Raw genomic sequence first — 19,745 nt, 5'->3', positions numbered from 1 at the left:
ATCTTTTGGGGAGACTAACTGCCATCAGTAATAAGTATAAAAGATGGTTTAAGATAACTCAGCAATTGTTATGAAAAATGAAACATCTGTGACTTCCACTGCGTAACAAAGCAACAGGTACTGAGGTTTGAGGCCTAAATTCATAATAAAGTGAAATGCCAAAGTTCAGTTAAAGGTTAATTAAAATATATTTTTTTCTCCATCTAAACTCATGGACTTCCCCCCTCACCACTACCGCCACCACCCCATCCACATCCTGCCGCTGATTTTTATCCTCAGAGGCATTGTGGCATATATGGATCCCAGGTGAAAAACCCTTGCTGTACGATTTGGTCAATCTAACCCATTCTTTGCAACTTAATTATGATTTTTCACTGAAACTGCCTCTTCATAGCTGGAATTTCTTTAGCACTTAAGTCTACTAATATCCCATATAATTATTCATACCCTTTTATTGTCTCTTTTTTTGTGTACTTAAAATAGAACTACTTCCAATCCTAGTATAAATAAGACTTCATGAAATAAGAAAAAAGGCCAGGGGCTTCCTTGGTGGTGCAGTGGTTCAGAATCCGCCTGCCGATGTAGAGAACGCGAGTTCGTGTCCCGGTCCGCGAAGATCCCACATGCCGCGGAGCGGCTGGGCCCGTGAGCCATGGCTGCTGAGGCTGTGCGTCCGGAGCCTGTTCTCCGCAACAGTGAGAGACTTGCGTACCGCAAAAAAAAAAAAAAAAAGAAATGCCGACAATAATATTTAACAATGCTAGACACTAAAATGACCCATAAAAAGTAAAATATTTGACTTTTCATAGGCTTTTTAAAAGTTGTGTAACCCAAATGATTTCATTCATTATTCAATTGTTCTGTATTTAAATATGTCTTCCAATTGTAGGGAAAAACATAATTTTTCCTCCACCCTTCATGAGTTTTTGGCTGAGACCCTGTAAGCAGATAGGTTAGGGGGTCCCTGCACCTGACCAGGGATTGAACCCCGGGCCCTTGGCAGTAAAAGCGTGGAATCCTAACCACTGGACCACCGGGGAATTCCCAGGAATGGCTTTGTTTACATAAGAGAAGCCATTTTGGCCTAAGCCATTTTGTGATCTAAGCGTGGCTGCAATGCTTGCCCTTGAACGTGTCTCAGTAACCAATGATCTTAAGGAAAGTAAGGGAGTGCAGGAACAAAGGAAAAGCAGTCAAGAAACAACAGTTCAACAATAAAACAAAGTCCTAGCTCCTCCTCAAGGGATATAGATAAAAATCTGATAAAGTCTTTGAGCTCTGCAGGAACTAAGGCCCCCACCTCGGTGGAGAATGGAATGATAATTTTGCCCCTGGTGACTTCAGATCAACTAAGGCTTGGACTCTGTCAACCTTTGCCCCAATTCTGTGCTGAATTCTCTGCTCGAGCCCCTTCATGAATATGCATGTACTCCTAGCTTAAAACTTCCTCAGTTTTGCTGTTCAGGGAGACACTGCTTTGGGAAGATCCCCGGTGTTCTCCTTTCTTGCTGCAAGTAGTAATAAATTCTTTCTTCCTTCTCCTGATCTTTGGCTTGGTTGTGTCTTCTGGTGCGACACCCACTAAGAGGCGAACCCAGTTTTGGGGTAACAAGCCCTGTAATAAAAGCCAAATTCGAAAGAGAAAAACAAGTTTCTTAACAACTATACCTCATGTATACATGGGAGAAACCCAGGGAAAAATGAGTACCTCTAGAGGTGCCTTAGGATTCCAGGGAATTCCCTGGTGGCTTTCACTGCCGAGGTCTTGAGTTCAGTCCCTGGTCAGGGAATTAAGATCCCACAAGCTGTGAGGTGCGGCCAAAAAACAAAACAAAGCAAATAAAAAGAACTCCAGCTTAAATACTATCTTCCGCTAATGATGGAGATGTAGGGAGGTCAGGTACGGGGAGGTTACCAGGGAAAGAAGGGTAAACTTTGTTAGGCATATTTAAATTGATGACTTCTCCATTGATAAGGGTCTAAAGTTGTTTACTAGGATTAACCTTTGTTCTTCCTGGGAAAGAGAGGAGGAAGGACATCTCTGTAAATCTGTGTCCTACTTTTAGGGAAACAGAAGGAAAGCAAGAAGATTTTCTTGGATTTGCTTCATCTCAAACGCCTCAGTTCAGCAAAATAAACCTTATGCTAAATGGTGTATTTTGGGGGTGGCCTAGTCTGCTCCCCTTCAACACCAAATACTAATATTTTGTTGATTTATACTATTGTCTGTGTTAATATAAAAAATCTGAACTCATGCATTATATTTTAAATGATACACAGAGAATATTTCTAAACAAAAGTTTTAAAGCAAATTAAAACTCTCCCATTGCAATACTTTTAAGGGTTTTTTAAAAAAAATTTAAATCCAATGTTGTGGGTTAATAATGTAATTGAACATTTTTTTCTTATATTTGTAGACATTTGTATATCCATTACAGTCAGTTTGGGCATCTATTCTGCCCAAACTATTTGGGCATTTGCCCATGTATTTGGGCATTTTGAGATAGAAAGTTTAAGATCAAGAATATTTAAGGAAGATCAAGAGCAGAGAAAGCAAGGGTAGAAAGTGAGTTCACAGAGATAGGCAGAGGTCAGATCATGTAGGGCTTTATGATCATGTAGGGTTTTATATACCATGCTATAAGTTTTTGCAAAGCATTTTAAGAGTTTTGAACAGAGGAATGGCATAACCTGATTTACATTTCTTTGAAAGTTCACTAAGGCAACTAACTGTATGGTGAATACAAAGTTTAGAAGTAATGATATAAATTAGGAAGCTATTGCAGTGGTCTTTTTGAGAGATAATGGTGGTTTGGATTAAATTGGGGTAATAGACAATGGTTAGGTATAGGATATATTTCACAAGTGTAACCAATAAAGTTTGCTGCTGGATTTGATTTGTACTGTGTAGGATAGGAAAAAAAATTCCCTTTGAATTCTTGGCTGAGACTGCCTAGAATAAAAGACAAGTTAAAAAGAGAAAAACCACCAAAATTTTATTAACATGTAAACCTCATGTATATAGGAGAGACACAGGAAAAATGAGTAAACTCCTCAAGATGGCCCAAGCCACCACCTCACACACCATCTTTAGCTAAAGACAAAAGAAAGTTGTGTAGGGGAGGGGGGACACATTATCAGAAAAAAGCATAATAAACAAGGGTTTGTTATGCAGGTTAAAGTGGGTGCCTTCTCCCATAAGATCTTTTTCATGATTTAGAATCATCTTTCTCTTCATAGTATAGAGAGGGAGACATAAATGGAGCTTTCCTCTATAAATATGTGTCTCTTACAAAAAGGTAACTTCTGTTTTCAGAGATTCACCTGTCTATGCTGTTTCTCAAAAATAATTAGTTCAAAATAACGCTTATGACAAAGAGGCATACTTTGGGGTGGCATATTCAACTGCCCTTCAACAGTGAAAGAACATAAAGATACAAAGAAAATATTTGATTTGAACTGTTCATCTCGACATATTAAGTCAGTTACTATGTTAGAAAACGGCCCGAAGAGCATTGTATTTTTATAAAATAATATATTGTATGTTTATAGAACAATAAACCTTTGCTTATCAATTTCAGAAATTATAATCTGACAAATTTTTCAGATATCCATCCACTGCTAGTCTTATAATCACTAGTTGTTATACAAAAACTCATGAAATCAGGTAGGAAGGGAGGCTAGTAGTTGGTGGAAATTTTACTCATTTTTAAAGTAGAGAAGGGGGCCTCCCTTGTTGGTCCATTGGTTAAGACCCCGTGCTCACAATGCAAAGGGCCTGGTTTCCATCCCTGCATGCTGCAGCTAAAGACCCCGCAGGCTGCAACGAAGGTCCCACGTGCCGCATAAGACCTGGCTCGGCCAAATAAATAAATTTTTAAAAAAAAGTAGAGAAGGGTCTGTAAAATATATTCCAGTTAACTAATGTTGGGGAAGTATAATGTAAAACAAAAGAAGAGAAAGTTTATTATTGAATAAGCTTAATGCTTATTCAAAATATTATGCCCTACACGAGCAGTCTTTTAAAGAGATTGCAAAGAGAGAGAAAAAAAATCTCACTCTTTTATATAGGTAAGTAGATACTACCCATTACATTAGGTAGCTTTTGCAATCTGGAGTCAGAAAACTGGGAAATAGAGTACTATTTTCCTTGATGATTAAAGAGAGGACTCTAAGGTCCTTGAGGAAACTTTCCTAAGTTAAGAGGCTGGCAAAGGGCTTTTTTAGCCATTTTACGTACATTTGAAAGGGACAGAGAAAGAAATTTTGAAAGAGAAAAAGTAAAGGAAATGGACCCTTGGGGAGAATTAAGCCTCTTATTTTCAACTTGTATTTGCCCTTAAATTAACTTGTTGAATTATGCTGGCTCTATATCCATCTCTGTAATATATACTTAATTTTGTTCCTGTTGGTTGAATCAGTTTTGTTTTTGCAAAGGTTTTTATTTATTTTATGAAATTTATAGTTTATAGTACTTTGAAAATACTGTATTGCAACCTTGCTAAAAGGAACTCTCATTGAAATAAAGGAAAGTGAAGGAAAATCATTGAATAACAATGGGATTATATGCTAATGCTGAAAGAAGGGATTAAAACTTCTCAGAATTTAAGCAATAGTAAAATAGTATATATTTTAAAAATTAAGTATATACAACCAAGAATGTTTGAAATATATAATCATTCTTTTAATAATGGCTTTCTTAGAAAGACAAAGGTAGACTTTCTTTTCTCTGCGTTCACTAATGGCAAATTAACTGCTCTTCTAATTAATGAAAGTTAAAATTTTTTTTAAATTACATGTTACCTAGAAAAAAAATCTACCGAGACATTTAAAGACCCAGATTCGGTATTTTGCAAGTTAGGAGGACACAGTATTTCAAAAATAACAAATTTACCCGAATAAATTGTATAGATTTAATACAGTTAAGAATACTAAAAGAACTACTTTGTTGAAGCTAGATAAAATGATTTATTTTTCTATAATAGTAGAAATTAATTTGAAATAAATAATTATGAGGTATGAATTCACTGGCATATACTTATTTTTCAACATTACAAATAATTAAAATGATAGAGCACTATACATAGACTTAACAGCAGAATAAAAACTCAAGAAATAATTTTAAGTGAAATATTCAATAAGCGATCAATTAAGTTCCTCACATCAGTAGAGAAAATATTTACTATGTTATACTGATTAGCCAGCTGGATAATTCTTTAAAAGTTAATTCTCTATACAAGAAACCAAGTCTGGATTATTATAGAGTTAAATTTTTTTAATGATTCTACCCATTCTCAGTAAAATAATAATAGGAACTTATATTAAAAATGAAAATTGACACACATTTGGTGGAAGAGAATTTATTAGTATACCTGGAAGATCTTAAAATTCTCTATTTTATTAGCCCATCTTGCTCTATTTCTAGGTAGTATATTTCCCCCATATATTAGGAGAAAAACTTCACAAAATGGTATTAACCGTATGCAAATACTGGTAGAGAAAGAAGACACATGTATATAGGTAGAGATAAAAGCAGAATATTTTATTCTCTGTGCTATTTTATGTATCATCTACAATGTTAAAGTTTTGTTGTTTAACGAGGATGAGGAGCGAAACACATTAAATGAGAAAAGGGGAGAAAAATAGCCTAGGTCTTGAGGAATCAAAAGAATTAACTGAAAGAGAACAAACTGGAGTACTATGGCCGGCTTGTTCCTTTAGGTCTTCAGGTCCCCTCCCCCAACACAGAGGGATTCCCGCCACAGCTCTTTTGGTTTTCACTCTGGTCCGCAGAGGTTACTTTTTTTAAAGGAGCTGCGACAAATTGAATGCAGTTTTTTCTGCTCATTTCCTGAGAATGTCTGGACGTGGTAAAGGGGGGAAAGGTTTGGGGAAAGGGGGCGCTAAGCGCCACCGCAAAGTCCTGCGCGACAATATCCAGGGAATCACCAAGCCCGCCATCCGCCGCCTGGCCCGGCGTGGAGGTGTCAAGCGCATCTCTGGTCTTATCTACGAGGAGACCCGCGGGGTGCTGAAGGTGTTCTTGGAGAACGTGATCCGGGACGCCGTCACCTACACCGAGCACGCCAAGCGCAAGACGGTCACGGCCATGGACGTAGTCTACGCGCTCAAGCGCCAAGGACGCACCCTCTACGGCTTCGGCGGCTAACAGAAAACTTGATTCTGTTTATTAAAAAGGCCCTTTTTAGGGCCCCCAAGTTTTCAAGGAAAGGGCTAAAGTAACAATCCGTCTGTACGTTGGTGTCTTAAACCGTTTAAAATGGATCGCTCAAGGGAGTTCACATAGTTAACTCTAGGGTGTGGAAAATGGGCAGAGCACAGCATTTAGTGATCGCGCCCGGGCACGGGTGGGGTCTCCAACTAGCTTCTCGGCTGCGGGTTGGATTTATCTGGAGGCCTGAGTTTTATGAGACCAGAGGCCTGGACTCAGGCCCAACTCTGAAACCTCCCTCCAGTCCCTAATGTCAGGGGTGAGGGATATGACCTTGTTTTCCCCTATTTTACTACCCATGTATATGTTTTTTAAAAACTAGTAAATTGGCCACATAAGTTCTTTTTTGTGAGCCCTCATTTTACATATCTTTACTCAAGACATGTTTCTCTTTGCCTTGCAGTCTTTGTTCCTCCTGGCTGGGGTGGGGGGCAGGGAGGGCGGCGCAGAGTTCTAGCATTGTCCTGACCCAAATGGGCTGGAAAGGCCAAAATTTAAGAGCCGAGCGAAAGCATTGTTTTGACAATTTAATTCCCTTCCGGCCATTCTGTATCTTTTAAAGTACATCGTACGGCCAGGGACCTGAGATAACTGCTTGAGTTAAAAGTCTGCATTTTGGGAGGTCGTTGGAGACCAAGTTTACTAACACATAAATGCATATTAGAACACCGGTGGTGGAGAAAAGAGGACACGTGCCACAGAGGCTGTTAAGGCTTAAACAGGAAGCCACTGTACTTCACACAGAAGACCCCTGAAACAAAAATGACTCGCTTTGTGTTCACGTGTTAACTTACCAGGTCTAAGGGCCGAGTTTCTGAGGCACTTGGTAGTATAACTGGTTTCCTATTCAGAGGCAAATTACGACCACATGACTCAGTACAATGTAATTCTCAATCGCTCACATTATCGCTAGATCTTAAACCTAAATTCAGAGTTCGTATTTCCAGCTCTAATACTGACAACTTAGTGGCTCTTAAAAGAGCCTTTGGGGTTAGATCTAAAACAGTTACTTTACAACTTTACTTTGCGCTGGTGTACTTGGTGACAGCCTTGGTACCCTCGGACACAGCGTGCTTGGCCAGCTCCCCGGGCAGCAGCAGGCGTACGGCCGTCTGAATCTCCCTGGACGTGATGGTCGAGCGCTTGTTATAATGCGCCAGGCGCGACGCCTCGCCCGCGATGCGCTCGAAAATGTCGTTAACGAACGAGTTCATGATGCCCATGGCCTTAGACGAAATGCCAGTGTCCGGGTGGACCTGCTTCAGCACCTTGTACACGTACACGGAGTAGCTTTCTTTACGGCTGCGCTTCCGTTTCTTGCCATCCTTCTTCTGCGCTTTGGTCACCGCCTTTTTAGAGCCCTTTTTCGGGGCCAGAGCGGACTTCGCCAACTCAGGCATGATGTGTAATACCAAGCAACGTACAGCGACAAAAAGTAGTAGGGACGCAGAGTACCTCATTTATATAGAACCTCTTATGCAAATAAGGTAAGTCGAAGTCCTATGTCTGATTGGTGGCTATTCAAGAAGCCGTCAGAAATTAGTTCTGCCCAATCAGAACGCAAGAATCCCAATTTCGCCTTTCCATTGGTTAAAATGAAGCCACATACTAACCAATGACATATCTTCTTTTTCGCGCCCAATAAGGGTTATAAAAAGTGCTGCCCTTGCACTTTCCTTTTAGTAGCTATCTGAGGTGACGTGGCTAATCTCGTAATGTCTGGACGAGGCAAACAAGGCGGTAAGGCTCGCGCTAAGGCTAAGACCCGGTCTTCGCGGGCCGGGCTTCAGTTCCCCGTGGGCCGAGTGCACCGCCTGCTCCGCAAGGGCAACTACGCCGAGCGGGTCGGGGCCGGCGCGCCGGTGTACTTGGCGGCGGTGCTGGAGTACTTGACGGCCGAGATCCTGGAGCTGGCAGGCAACGCGGCCCGCGACAACAAGAAGACGCGTATCATCCCGCGCCACCTGCAGTTGGCCATCCGCAACGACGAGGAGCTCAACAAGTTGCTCGGCAAAGTCACCATCGCGCAGGGTGGCGTCCTGCCCAACATCCAGGCCGTGCTGCTTCCTAAGAAGACCGAGAGCCACCACAAGACCAAATAAGTAACAAGGTGAGAAAAGCTGGAAAACAAAGGCTCTTTTCAGAGCCACCTACACTGTCAAAGAGAAAGCTGGTACACACGACCTTGTGTTTTGAGTGATAAGATTACAAAGCGCTTCTGTTATCTTGGGGTGGAGCGCAACTCCAGTAGTAGTTCGGCACGTGGTACGAACTGAAAGGATTATTTGCAGATTCACATGGACTAGTATGCAGGAGAGGCTTGTTCAGAAGTTGGAAGATGAATCCGATAGGCAAGTACCTGAAGTCAGTTAATAAAACGTTATCTAGAAGTAGTGTCCTTAGGCAGCCAAAATACGGATGCACTGATTACTTTTAGGAAAGTTAGCAGTTCTGAATGTACTGTTTAGAAAAATCAGATGATGAAATTCTTAAAATTCCACTCAGCCGCCGTTTACATTTTCTTTAGGATTTAATTCTAATGGGAACTAGAGTTTGTCGGTTAAAAATGTGCAGAAGTTATTTAATCCCATATTAGTAAATCCTTGGTCCTATTTCTTTGGGACTCGTGTTCATTTAACGCACTCTTGTAACTCAGGATACCACAGTCAATTCAAACCTAGAAAATCTACCTCCCTGGAATTTACTCTAGGTGAGGGAGCCATAAATAAACATGTGAATATATAATATGTAAGATGATACACATCCTGTGAAAAACAGAGGAGATAAGCCTTAGAGCATTATGGGGACTCATTTTAGATAGGGGGTAAATGGAGATTACCTCTTAAAAGTGTTACTTGCTCAGAGACCTACATAAATTTAAAAAAGAACGAGACAGGCACATACTAGAGGAAGAGTATTTCAAGTAGAGGGAACTGAAAATGCAAAAGCCTTAGGACAGAAAATGTGTTTTTCTTGGGCACAGCCAGAAGGCCCATTAGGCGATGAACTTAAAGGGGGGTGGGGGGGGAGGACACCATAAAATAGGACTTCGGGTGTGTAAATTAATGTGTACAAGTAATCAAAAACAATAGTAACCCTGATCTCTGAGGTAATAAATTTGATAATACAGATTAGCTAGATAGGAAAAGCTGTGGAATCCAACCCACTTTTTAAAAAAGACACCATAAAAATAGTATTGACTGCGGGCGGGGGGGATGAATTGGGAGATTGGGATTGACATATATACACTATTGATACTACGTATAAAATAGATAACTAATGAGAACCTACAATATAGCTCAGGGAACTCTACTCAATGCTCTGTGGTGACCTAAATGGGAAGGAAATGCAAAAATGAGGGGATATACATATACGTACAGATGATTCACTTTGCTGTACAGTAGAAACTAACACAACATTATAAAGCAACTACACTCCAATGAAAATTAATTTAAAAATAATATCGACTTTATTATGTGGTTCAAAAACTGAAAGATTGAGAACATAGTTTATAATTCAATACAGGATTTATTTGCTACTCCTAGTCTTTGCTTGCAGAAACCCTGTCAAATGAAGTGATAATAAAATGCAAGACACCCAGGAAAAATATTATGGTGATATAGTGATGTAGGTTGAATTCTCTGGAAGCAGATGCTGAGTTGGAGTTTGGGGTGCAAGATGTTTATTAGGGACCAACATCTGTGAAGGGAGGAAGGAACTAGGATTGGACAGAGAATGTCAAACTGTGTTACAGGCCAGACAAACATGTAGGGAGCAATGGAGCCTATACTGCCTGTAAGAGTCGCCCCACATTGGGTGAAAATGTCTCTGGATCAGTCTTTACTTCTGCCACTGATGTGGACTGCCCTGAGGAAGGGCGTGACTTGAGTTGGGTGGAGATCTGCAACTCTGGGGAACCCTGGAGATAAGAGCTGCTGCTTATCTACTAAGTGCACTCTGCAGTTGGGCAGCAAGTCTTTCCTGGGTGGGGGATCTGGATACTGAATTTCCATGTCTATGACATACATTAACATGAATATAAATATCAGTGTTGAGTAATGTCTATGATGGTATTTGTAAAACTGACTAGCATACATAGTTTTTTTTACCTTCATTGGGGAATTTAAAAGGGATGTGTTTTCTTTTTAGAGAAATGAGAAAACTTACTTTCTAAAAATCTTTACTAATTTCATATACTCCTGTAAGAGTTTTAGACACCACAATCATTGCAAATGGAAGGTGATATAAAAGATGGAAGAGATATTCAGTACAGACCATTTATGGGCTACATATGTAACATGAATGCACTTGAGGTGGGTATCGTTCACAGTTACAATTTAGAAAAGAAATGCTATGGGACTGGATGTTTGAGCCCCCTGCCCCCCTTTCATATATTGAAATCCTAACCCCCCAATGTGATGGTATTTGGAGGTGGGGGCTTGGGAGGTAAATGGGTTTAGATGAGGTCCTGAAGGTAGAATCCTCATGGTGGGATTAGCACTCTTGTAAGAAGAGGAAACCAGAGCTCCCCACCCACTCCTGGAGCCCACAAAGAAATCACATGAGCACACAGAGAGGTGGCAGCACCTACAAACCAGGAAGCAGGTCTTCACCAAACATGGAATCTGTTGGCACCTTGCTCTTGGACTTCCCAGATTCCAGAACTATGAGAAATAAATGTTGGTTGTTTAAGCCACGCATCCTATAATATTTGTCATAGCAGCCCAAACTGAGTAAGACAAGAAAGCACAATGTAATTTATTCAAGCAGATTCTCAATTTGTAAGCGATAAAGCTATAAATCAAGATATTAGCTACCTCAACACAGAACCCACACATAACTGCCTTCTCTTAACTATCTGGTCTTATACACTTTGGTCTAAGGTATGAGTAGGAATGTTAAAGGGAGATGTTGAAAAACTTGTACATGGACAATATTCTGCTGACGGGGGATTTCTTTTCACAACTCTCTCTCAAGACCTCCCATCTCTTAAGTGGAGGCATAACTTGTAGTGCACAGCTATCCAACTCTACTAGTGCTAAAATGCTCTGCAAAGCCACTCTAAACAGGGCCATGATTGTTAATCCTTTGTTAAATGGTCATAGGGAGTTTACCAAGAGGTTATAAAAAAGAGTTGAAGGAGAGGTAGCAAAGCAATAGAAACAGCACAGGAGTCTGAGCATCACACATCTTGCTCAGACCATCACAGATCTGGTCTTGTCTATAGAATTTCATTTTAAAATGAAATGCTACTGTGATATCCATCTTTATAATTTGGTAGATCATAGGACACCCAGTTCCTGGTGAATATTTTGGGGCACATATTTGCTTTATGTCCCACTGTCAGGCACTCAGTAATTAAAATGGCTCAGTAGATGCTAGAAGCTACTTTTCAAATAAATAATGGTTGCCATCAGAGTAAGACTTGGCCTTATTCTAAATCCCCAGGTGTGATACTCTTCATGAGTTTTGCAAGAGTCTCCTTAGAGCATTTCTGTCTGCCATGCATAACTCCAGACCAATGACTCTTATGCATCATAAAGCCCAAGTGGCAGGAAATGCCCTTCAAAGTGGAGCCTACTGAAAACCAGCAGGCTTACAAATTATATGGTAGCTGGTGAGGGTAGCATATCCAGATATGGTATGGTACATGTCACTTTGGGGAAATAATAATGTTAGTAGCTCAAAGGGTAGCAAGAAAACATTTCAGATGAAAGAAATAAAAGCTGATAGGAAAGATCCTACAGAGGTTATTAATATTATTACTATTGCTATTATTATTTGGCCACACCACATGGCATCTTAGTTCCCCAACCAGGGATTGAACCTGGGCCCAAGGCAGTGAAAGCATGGAGTCCTAACCATTGAACCATCAGGGAACTCCCCCTACAGAGATTTTTTAAAAATAATATAGGAAAGAGAGGGAAGGGTTGCTGGAGCTATGCCCCTGAGTAAGAGAGAGTTTTAAATTTATTTTTAATAGAAAATTCAGGAAAGTCAGAAGTAGAAAAGTCCATGGCATTGATAAACATAGAGCTAGCAGGTTGGATTAGGCCACCCTGTCTCTTATCCTACTCAGAATCACTGTAGTAAAAGTGTCAGGCAAAATCCTCAGAAAAGCTTTCAAAAATAAAAAGCACAAGAAGAGAGGCCATTTTCTAGGCCTGTGCCACACCAAGGACTAACACACAGGATTGGCTTTCCTCTCTTCTTATAGAGAAGCACATGCAAATCAGTCCAATTGCGAAAAACACCCCAGCAGAAAATGCAGAAAAGCACTTGTGTCCATAAATAGGGTGCTTTCTAAATAGGGTGAGAGGAAATCCCAGAGGGAAAGAAAGGAAGGAGAGGTCTAACTCAAACAGGCCTGAGACAAAAGCAGCCTGCATTCCCTGTACAGGCAGCATTTCCTTTTCTTCAGCTTAACTGAGCTCATTTCCTTGAGACCAAAAATCGCTAGCTGTCTTCCCTGATCAGATTAATACTGGGAAGCAGGTAATTCTTCAGCAAACCTGCCAGTAATTAGGGTGGCTTTGTGTGATCTAGAAGAAAGGAGATGAAGAAAATCTCAGAAAATTAAAGACATAATTTTGGCTCTGCTGAGAAGCTTTATATGGTCAGCTGCTGAGGTAATTCTGAACTCCCTTGCCTTCATTTTCTAACGATCTTTCCTACCCACAGCCTCTGCACACAATAAAGCCATTTGCCTGGCCACATACTGTTGGGAGAAGTTGCCTCCATAAAGGATTGGATTGGAATCTGTGCATTCATTCATTCATTGTGCGCCCGAGCAATATTCATAAAGAACTTACTAAATGTGGAACCCTGGCGATAGACTATTGAACCCAAGAGTTATCTCCTCTTGGAGCACAGTTGGGGAGGGGGGAAGGGAGGGAGGGAGGAGACTGACATTAATTTAAAATAACTCCAGTAACTAATACATCATAAGAAACTGATAAGGGGACACTGACTGACAGAAAAATAAAAAAAGGATCATGGAACAGAGAAAATAAATTTGACTTAGACCGAGAGGAACGTGTTGTATGGAGAGGGGAGTTCAGAAAAAGCTTCCCCAGTGAATTCAGTGGACAGCTGAAGCATGAATGGAATTTAACCAGGTAAAGAGAAGAAAGGAAATCATTCTGTACCAAGGAAAGAGCATGTCCAGGACCCTGACTCTACTGTGCGCTGGCAGAGGTGTCTGTGACGGGGTGCGGGCCGCTCGTAGAGCTTCCAGGCCATACAAGAAGCACTGTCCCCTGTCCCCCTCGGGCAACTGGCAAAACTGGGAGAAACAAGTTTCAGTGAGGTGTAAGCACCCCGAGACACCGAACGTTTTCTCAGTTGGGCAGGCTGAGTCCAGGGGCGTGCCAGATTCACAGATGTATGGGTCAGGATGGAGCCATATCCCTTCCTTTGAACTCACTTTTGGCCCCTGATATGATGCCAGATTCTACGCCAAGCACCTGGAGATTCTGACCAGTTTGGCCAAAAATGGGACCCAGTAAGGTTCAATTCGAAGCAACACCCTCTCCATTCTATCGCTGGAGGTCTGAGGACCACGCTTTTTAAAACTAAGCAAGAGACCTTCATGGACTGGAAGTGGAAGTGAGAGTAGTCAGTCCGTAAGTGTTAGCAACCCCAGAAGAGCCATCATGTTTGGAAAATTCCATGTAGTGAAACTTAATTTTTGTTCCTTTTGGTTTGTTTGCCAGGAGCAACATAGCGTATTAGCAAGTGGAGGAGCAGAATAGGGCAATAAAGTGAGAAGGCATTTCTAAATAAAGACGGGAAACAAAGTGCATGTTGCTTTAGATGACAGAAATAGACGTTCTGAGAAAAGAGCAGAGGTACAGCTCTAAACTAGGTGCTTCCTGATGGCGCGCTGTGAGCGTATAGTGGTTAGTACTTTGCGTTGTGGCCGCAGGAACCTCGGCTCGAACCCGCGTCACAGCAGGAGCTTTATTCCTCATGTGCGCACCACCGATTTTTTTCAACACTGCTATGGAGACAGCCTCTCTAAAACCTTTGCAAAATTGAAGACAAATGTTCAGCATCCTGCCCCCACTGGCCAGCCAAACAGAAAGTATCCATGGTTTTGGGGGGGGGTATGTTTGTTTTGTTTTCTCCAATTCTTCTCTTCCCAACCATACCCATGTCCAACACTCCTGTTGGCATTGGCTGGAAGTCCCAATGAAGAAGTTGAGGTAATAACAATAAAAATAGAAAACTTTTCCTTTTAAACACGATGAAATGACTGTTTAAATGCAGATCGGTTTATTGTGGCAATCTTTTCTTGCACACAAAGGACTGATTATGAATCACACATTTCTTTTTTTCTTCCTTTGGATGCATTTTATTGTTTTTTAAAATTTTTATTGGAGGATAGTTGATTTACAATGTTGTGTTAGTTTCTGCTGTACAGCAAAGTGTATCAGTTATACATATACATACATCCACTCTATTTAAGATTCTTTTCCCATATAGGTCATTACAGAGTATTGAGTAGAGTTCCCTGTGCTATATATACAGTAGGTCCTTATTAGTTATCTATTTTATATATAGTAGGGTATATAAGTATCGTGGCTAGGTGAGTGCTGAGAAACTGTAAACTTTGATAATCTGGGAAAAATTAGAGGAACTTTTAGGGGGTGGGGATCATGACTGAGAAGAATAGCCACTATCTCTAGCCTCCAGTTTTTTGAGTGAGTTAGAAAGAGGCAAGTGGACTGGGTAAGGTGGGAGTGGAAGAGCACTGATCTGAAGTGGGACAGTGGCTGGAAAGCAGAAGCAGTAGACGCTACCTGGGGACCCACAGTGAGACGACTAAAAAGCAGATCCCCAGAGGAACGGTGAGTTCACTTCTCATAGCACAGCACCCTGAGAATACATATATGGCACCTCATCTCCCCTGGGCCTTGTAAATTTTCAGTGCTCAAAAAAATACTGTCTTCTGTCTTCTTTCTCATATTTTTAGCAATTATTAGAAGTTTCAGCATGAAGATACCTTCTTCGATTTCCTACAGCCTTCTCTTCGTGGGGCTAAAATAGTCCCCACTTCTTCCCCAAGTGCCCACCTGACATGGATTCTGAAACTCGAACCAACAAAGCTTCAGAGATATTGTAATTAAGCTGAAATGTCTTATATTTTCAGTGTCACCCCTTCAGCAGCCCAGGTTTGAGGCGGCTTCCCAGTAGTCTAACAATATTCACAATGATCATCTATGTTCATTTGGATCACATCTACTTCAATTTTCTCTTTTGTGTGTGTTATTTCTACTCAGTTTTATAGGGGTGAGTTCAGGGATCAAGTATGTATTAACCCAGACTGGCTCCTATCAATTTTTTTTTTCCCACCAGTGAGTGAGGAAAATCAGATTTAGAACAGAGACAAACATCTTGATCTTTCAATTCTCTAGAACATACTCTCTCTAGCACTTACCGGCCTGAGTAGAGGAAATCCATGTACTATGGCCCAGAGGCTACTTCTTGGTAAAAGGGTTAGGGTCCTAAATCTGGCACAGAATTAACTTGTAGTGCCAGGCTAGTGATGGGTTAAAGAAGACCTACACTTGGTTGTTTGCTCAAAAAGTACAGAGCTTGCTTGGCATGCACCACATGATACTTAGTGCCAATACATTTCTACTAGACATGTCAGTTTCTCTGGTTCACAATTATATTGTGTAGCTTTGCATGACATCACTAGCAAATCTGATGTAAACTGAGCAGGGAAATTAGAAGATTAAAAATTTGCATTTTCCAGGTGTCCTTTTATGATTGCTTGAATATTGGTTGGGAGCATGATTCACAACCTTCCAATCACATTTGAAGAGGGAAAACTGCCCTCCTCTATCTACGGCACTCATGGTCTGCTTTTTAATTTCTCTGTGCCTCATCATCCTCATCTTTCAATGGAAGTTAATGAGAGTTACCACTTCCTACAATTGTTCTAAAGATTTAAGGACATAATATGCATGGGGCACTAGCTCAGTGAGGTACAAACCAAAAACATGACAAAATAAGCCATTGTTGTTATTGTTAAATAAGTAAATAAATAGGATTGCTATCTGTGCCTTTGTAGTAGTAATGTTGTGAACACTGATGATGAACTCAGCATCTACTTAAATTGACTACAGTCCTCAGCTATTTTGATGGTGATAAGCTAATTCCAGCCATGGCAGGAAGAGTTTTGTCTGTCCTCAGAATTAAGGTTCACTTCAGGATTTCAGCTAGGCTATTTATTAGCCCCATGCCTGCCAAAATGTTTGCCATAGTGTTACCAAGGCTGTTTCCCCAGAATCATACCCCTGCCCCCTCCCTTGAATAGAAACCAACTGCTCTTATCTAAGTTTCAGGAGGAAGCTGCAAAGAGAAAAAATACAAGAACTGGTTAGAACCAACTACACGCAAGATGGCGGAAGATTTGACTTCCAGTAGACCTTGAGCCTCATTATATGTTTATTAGAATACATTAGCATGCTAAATGACACACCCACCAGCACCTTGACTGTTGACAGTTACCATGACAACAATGGGACAAGCTCATACAAGGACTGAAAAGGAGGATTGCATCAGTTCTGGGCCTAACCCACACTGGTGTTCTCAGATGAGTCATGAATATTCCACCCACTCTTTCCAATTCCCTCCTTCTACCTCCACTCTCCTATATAGGTATTTGGTGTTTCATTATTTGCCTTGGTCTATATTGTGCTATCTATTCTGTTCCATTGGTTTATTTATCTGTCTCTGCAAAAATACCACACATATTAATTACTATCCTTTAAAATACATCTGACGTTAGAAAATAAAGCATCACTAACATTCTTTTCTTCTCTTTTAAAATAATTTTGTTTGCTAAAGCTCTCTAGTTCTTCCAAGTATTAGAATCTGTTGGAATTTTGATTGAAATCTCATTGTATATATATAATTTTATATAATTTTAAAGAAATTTTGTATTTTTATTTTATAGAACTTTTGCACTCATTAATATGTTGTATCACTGCATTTATTTAGGTAGTTTTTTATATCTTTCCATAATATTTTATAACTTTCCCTGTGAAAGTACTGTACATAATTTGTCAGATTTATTCTTAAGTATAATTTTTAAAACCTTATTTTCTATGTATTTCTGAATTAAAATTATGAACAGTTATCTAGCAAATGTGCTAAACTCATTTATTGATTCTCCAGTTTTCTCTGTAGATATCATCTGCAACTGATTACTTATTTATTCCTTTCACTCCTTATACATATTTTCTAATTTTAAACCAGCTTAACGAACTATTATTACTCCTCCCACATGGAATAAGTAATCATATTTTTATTCGCACAATTTTTTTTTTTAATTTATTTATTTATTTTTTAATTTTTTTTGTGGTACGCGGGCCTCTCAGTGTTGTGGCCTCTCCCGTTGCGGAGCACAGGCTCCGGACGCGCAGGCCCAGCGGCCACGGCTCACGGACCCAGCCGCTCCGCGGCACGCGGGATCCTCCCGGACCAGGGCACGAACCCGCGCCCCCTGCATCAGCAGGCGGACTCCCAACCACTGCGCCACCAGGGAAGCCCCGCACAATTTTCAATAGGTCCTATTATTTCAACCCCAAATCCATCCACCAGTTATTTAAATCTCTTTTCAGGATGTTTATCCACATCCAGGTTTCTCTCAACTTCATCTCCTTGAAGAATTCTTCCCCAGACATTTCTGAACTCTTACAGTCTGGTCTTGCTCCCCTGAACACTCCATATGTATGATATTCCCGTCATCCTGGACTATCCCTTCACTTATCCCCTATGTTGCACTTGCATCTCATACTTTCTATATCCCAAGTCTTCCTACTTCTTAATCCACACTTTCATTTTGGTAGAATGTATCCTCTCATGGATCCCAAGAAAGGAAGTACTGAAGGTAAATTATACAAGGCAGTGTATATTTGAAAATGTCTCTCTTTTACACTCATACTTGATGGATACTTGGGTTTCATATCGGATTCTAGGGTGGATTTCATTTTCTTTCAGATTTGAATCCATTGCTTTATTGTCATCTAGCTTCTGGTGCCAATTTTGAAAAGTCAGTTACTTTGTTAATTTATCATTTCTGTGACTTTTCAAAAATCCTTTTTACTGACTACTTACTGATCCCTGCCTATCTAGATTTTTTTTTTTAGTGTTGTGATATGTACCTAATTTTTTGAGGTTTATCATCCTTGCATTTTCCCTATTCTTTATATCAGGAAGTAATACTACTTAGATAATGCACATCCTAGACTTTTCCTCTAATAAACTTAATATTTTCTCTGTATCACTAACTTTTTTGCTTGATATTCCAGGATATTATCACACTTATGATCTATTTATTAAAATTTTCATTTCTGATAATATATTTTTATTTTACAAAAGCCTCTTTCCTTGTGTAAATACACTTATCTTTATTTCAGTATTCAATGTTGTCTCCCATCTCTCTGAGTATATTAATATTGGTTTATTCTCAGCATTGTTCTACCTATGTAGCCTTTGTCCATAAGTTGCTTTTTGTTTCTGTTTTTGTTACATTTCTTTAATACATTCTTCAGAAATATCGTGATTCTGACTTTCTATTCATGGTTTAGAGCAGGATATGTGAAAGTCTATTGCAAGCTCTGATCCTTTGGACCGTGGAAGTGGGGTCGAAGAGGGTTGGGAAGATCACTGGGTAAGGTCAAGGTTTTCACAGGTGTCTCTTGTCTTTAGTCTGGAACTTCAGCCATCAAACACATCAAATGCCTCTCAGGACAGAGATCGCTGTTTTATCCTTTTAGGAGCATAAACCTGGAGCCTTCTTCCTGAGACTTCCAGGCAGGAGCTAGGAGAGCTTGACTTTCTAGGAGAGAGAACCTGAGTCCTCTGAAGAATTGAGAAATGCTGGAGGGGTCAGCCTCTGTTGAGCCCCGTCCACACATTTCTTTGGCACTGTTCCCAATCTGAGGCCCAGGCTACACCCTTTTGACCTAAAATCGGATCCTCGCCCCTCCGCCCAGTTTTACAATTTTAGAAATTCTTGCTGATTAGGCTCTCTCACTCTTGAGGTGAGAAAATGTTTATTGTCCCCAGCGCTCAGGCCTCATTGAAATCTATTTCTGCTTGACTTTTGTGATGACTGGAGATAACAGAAATAACAAGACTATTTTTCGGTGGTTAACCCGATGCTCCACAGTGCCTCAGAGAGCTAAGTAGTGTATGAAAGTGGAGCTCCCAAAGAAAAGTCGTGAGAGAATCTGCAATTCTCTTTCATAAATAGCTCTCAGAAGCCTAATCTACAAAAACAAAAACGAAAGCGAAAAACCCACTGTGTTAGCCTTGGAGAAACCCACTGTGTTAGCCTTGGAGTGAGAGAAGGAAAAAAAATAGGAAGCCTACCAGTTGGTTCCACTGGGGATCGAACCCAGGACCTTCTGCGTGTAAAGCAGACGTGCTAACCACTACACTATGGAACCACACGCTTCCTGTAGCCCTATACAAAAGCTTCTAGAAAAATACA

General features: G+C 40.4%; 3 protein-coding genes and 1 non-coding gene across 5 annotated transcripts; 2 read left to right on the top strand and 2 right to left on the bottom strand.

Annotated features, from left to right (window-relative positions):
- The first annotated feature begins 5,857 nt into the window (after positions 1-5,857).
- On the top strand, positions 5,858-6,169 carry H4C9 (H4 clustered histone 9). The gene has a single exon (XM_059075559.2). The coding sequence runs from the start codon at positions 5,858-5,860 to the stop codon at positions 6,167-6,169; it is 312 nt and encodes a 103-aa protein (XP_058931542.1).
- A 1,082-nt stretch (positions 6,170-7,251) lies between these two features.
- Positions 7,252-7,632, bottom strand: LOC131763397 (histone H2B type 1-K-like). Its single transcript, XM_059075536.1, has one exon. The coding sequence runs from the start codon at positions 7,630-7,632 to the stop codon at positions 7,252-7,254; it is 381 nt and encodes a 126-aa protein (XP_058931519.1).
- A 282-nt stretch (positions 7,633-7,914) lies between these two features.
- LOC131763389 (histone H2A type 1-J) lies at positions 7,915-16,603 on the top strand. 2 transcript variants are annotated; one of them, XM_067043162.1, is made up of 2 exons: positions 7,915-8,342; positions 15,210-16,300. In XM_067043162.1, exon 1 carries the CDS (start codon positions 7,948-7,950, stop codon positions 8,332-8,334), a length of 387 nt encoding a protein of 128 aa, XP_066899263.1. In that variant the 5' UTR covers positions 7,915-7,947; the 3' UTR covers positions 8,335-8,342; positions 15,210-16,300. The 2 variants fall into 2 exon arrangements, with proteins under 2 accessions (XP_066899263.1, XP_058931508.1); XM_059075525.2 differs by lacking the exon at positions 15,210-16,300 and adding an exon at positions 16,588-16,603 and having other exon boundaries at positions 7,948-8,342.
- Positions 16,604-19,628: 3,025 nt separating this feature from the next.
- Positions 19,629-19,701, bottom strand: TRNAV-UAC (transfer RNA valine (anticodon UAC)). Its single transcript has one exon. It is a non-coding gene; the product is annotated as a tRNA-Val (tRNA).
- Positions 19,702-19,745: the final 44 nt, after the last annotated feature.

Source organism: Kogia breviceps, chromosome 10 (assembly GCF_026419965.1).
Source record: "Kogia breviceps isolate mKogBre1 chromosome 10, mKogBre1 haplotype 1, whole genome shotgun sequence".
Classification (NCBI taxonomy): domain Eukaryota; kingdom Metazoa; phylum Chordata; class Mammalia; order Artiodactyla; family Physeteridae; genus Kogia; species Kogia breviceps.
This window is presented reverse-complemented; position numbering and strand designations above follow the sequence as displayed.

Excerpts from the sequence above, each read along its gene's own strand:
- LOC131763389 (XM_059075525.2), top strand. The coding sequence starts at position 7,948 with ATGTCTGGACGAGGCAAACAAGGCGGTAAGGCTCGCGCTAAGGCTAAG.
- LOC131763397 (XM_059075536.1), bottom strand. The coding sequence starts at position 7,632 with ATGCCTGAGTTGGCGAAGTCCGCTCTGGCCCCGAAAAAGGGCTCTAAA.
- H4C9 (XM_059075559.2), top strand. The coding sequence starts at position 5,858 with ATGTCTGGACGTGGTAAAGGGGGGAAAGGTTTGGGGAAAGGGGGCGCT.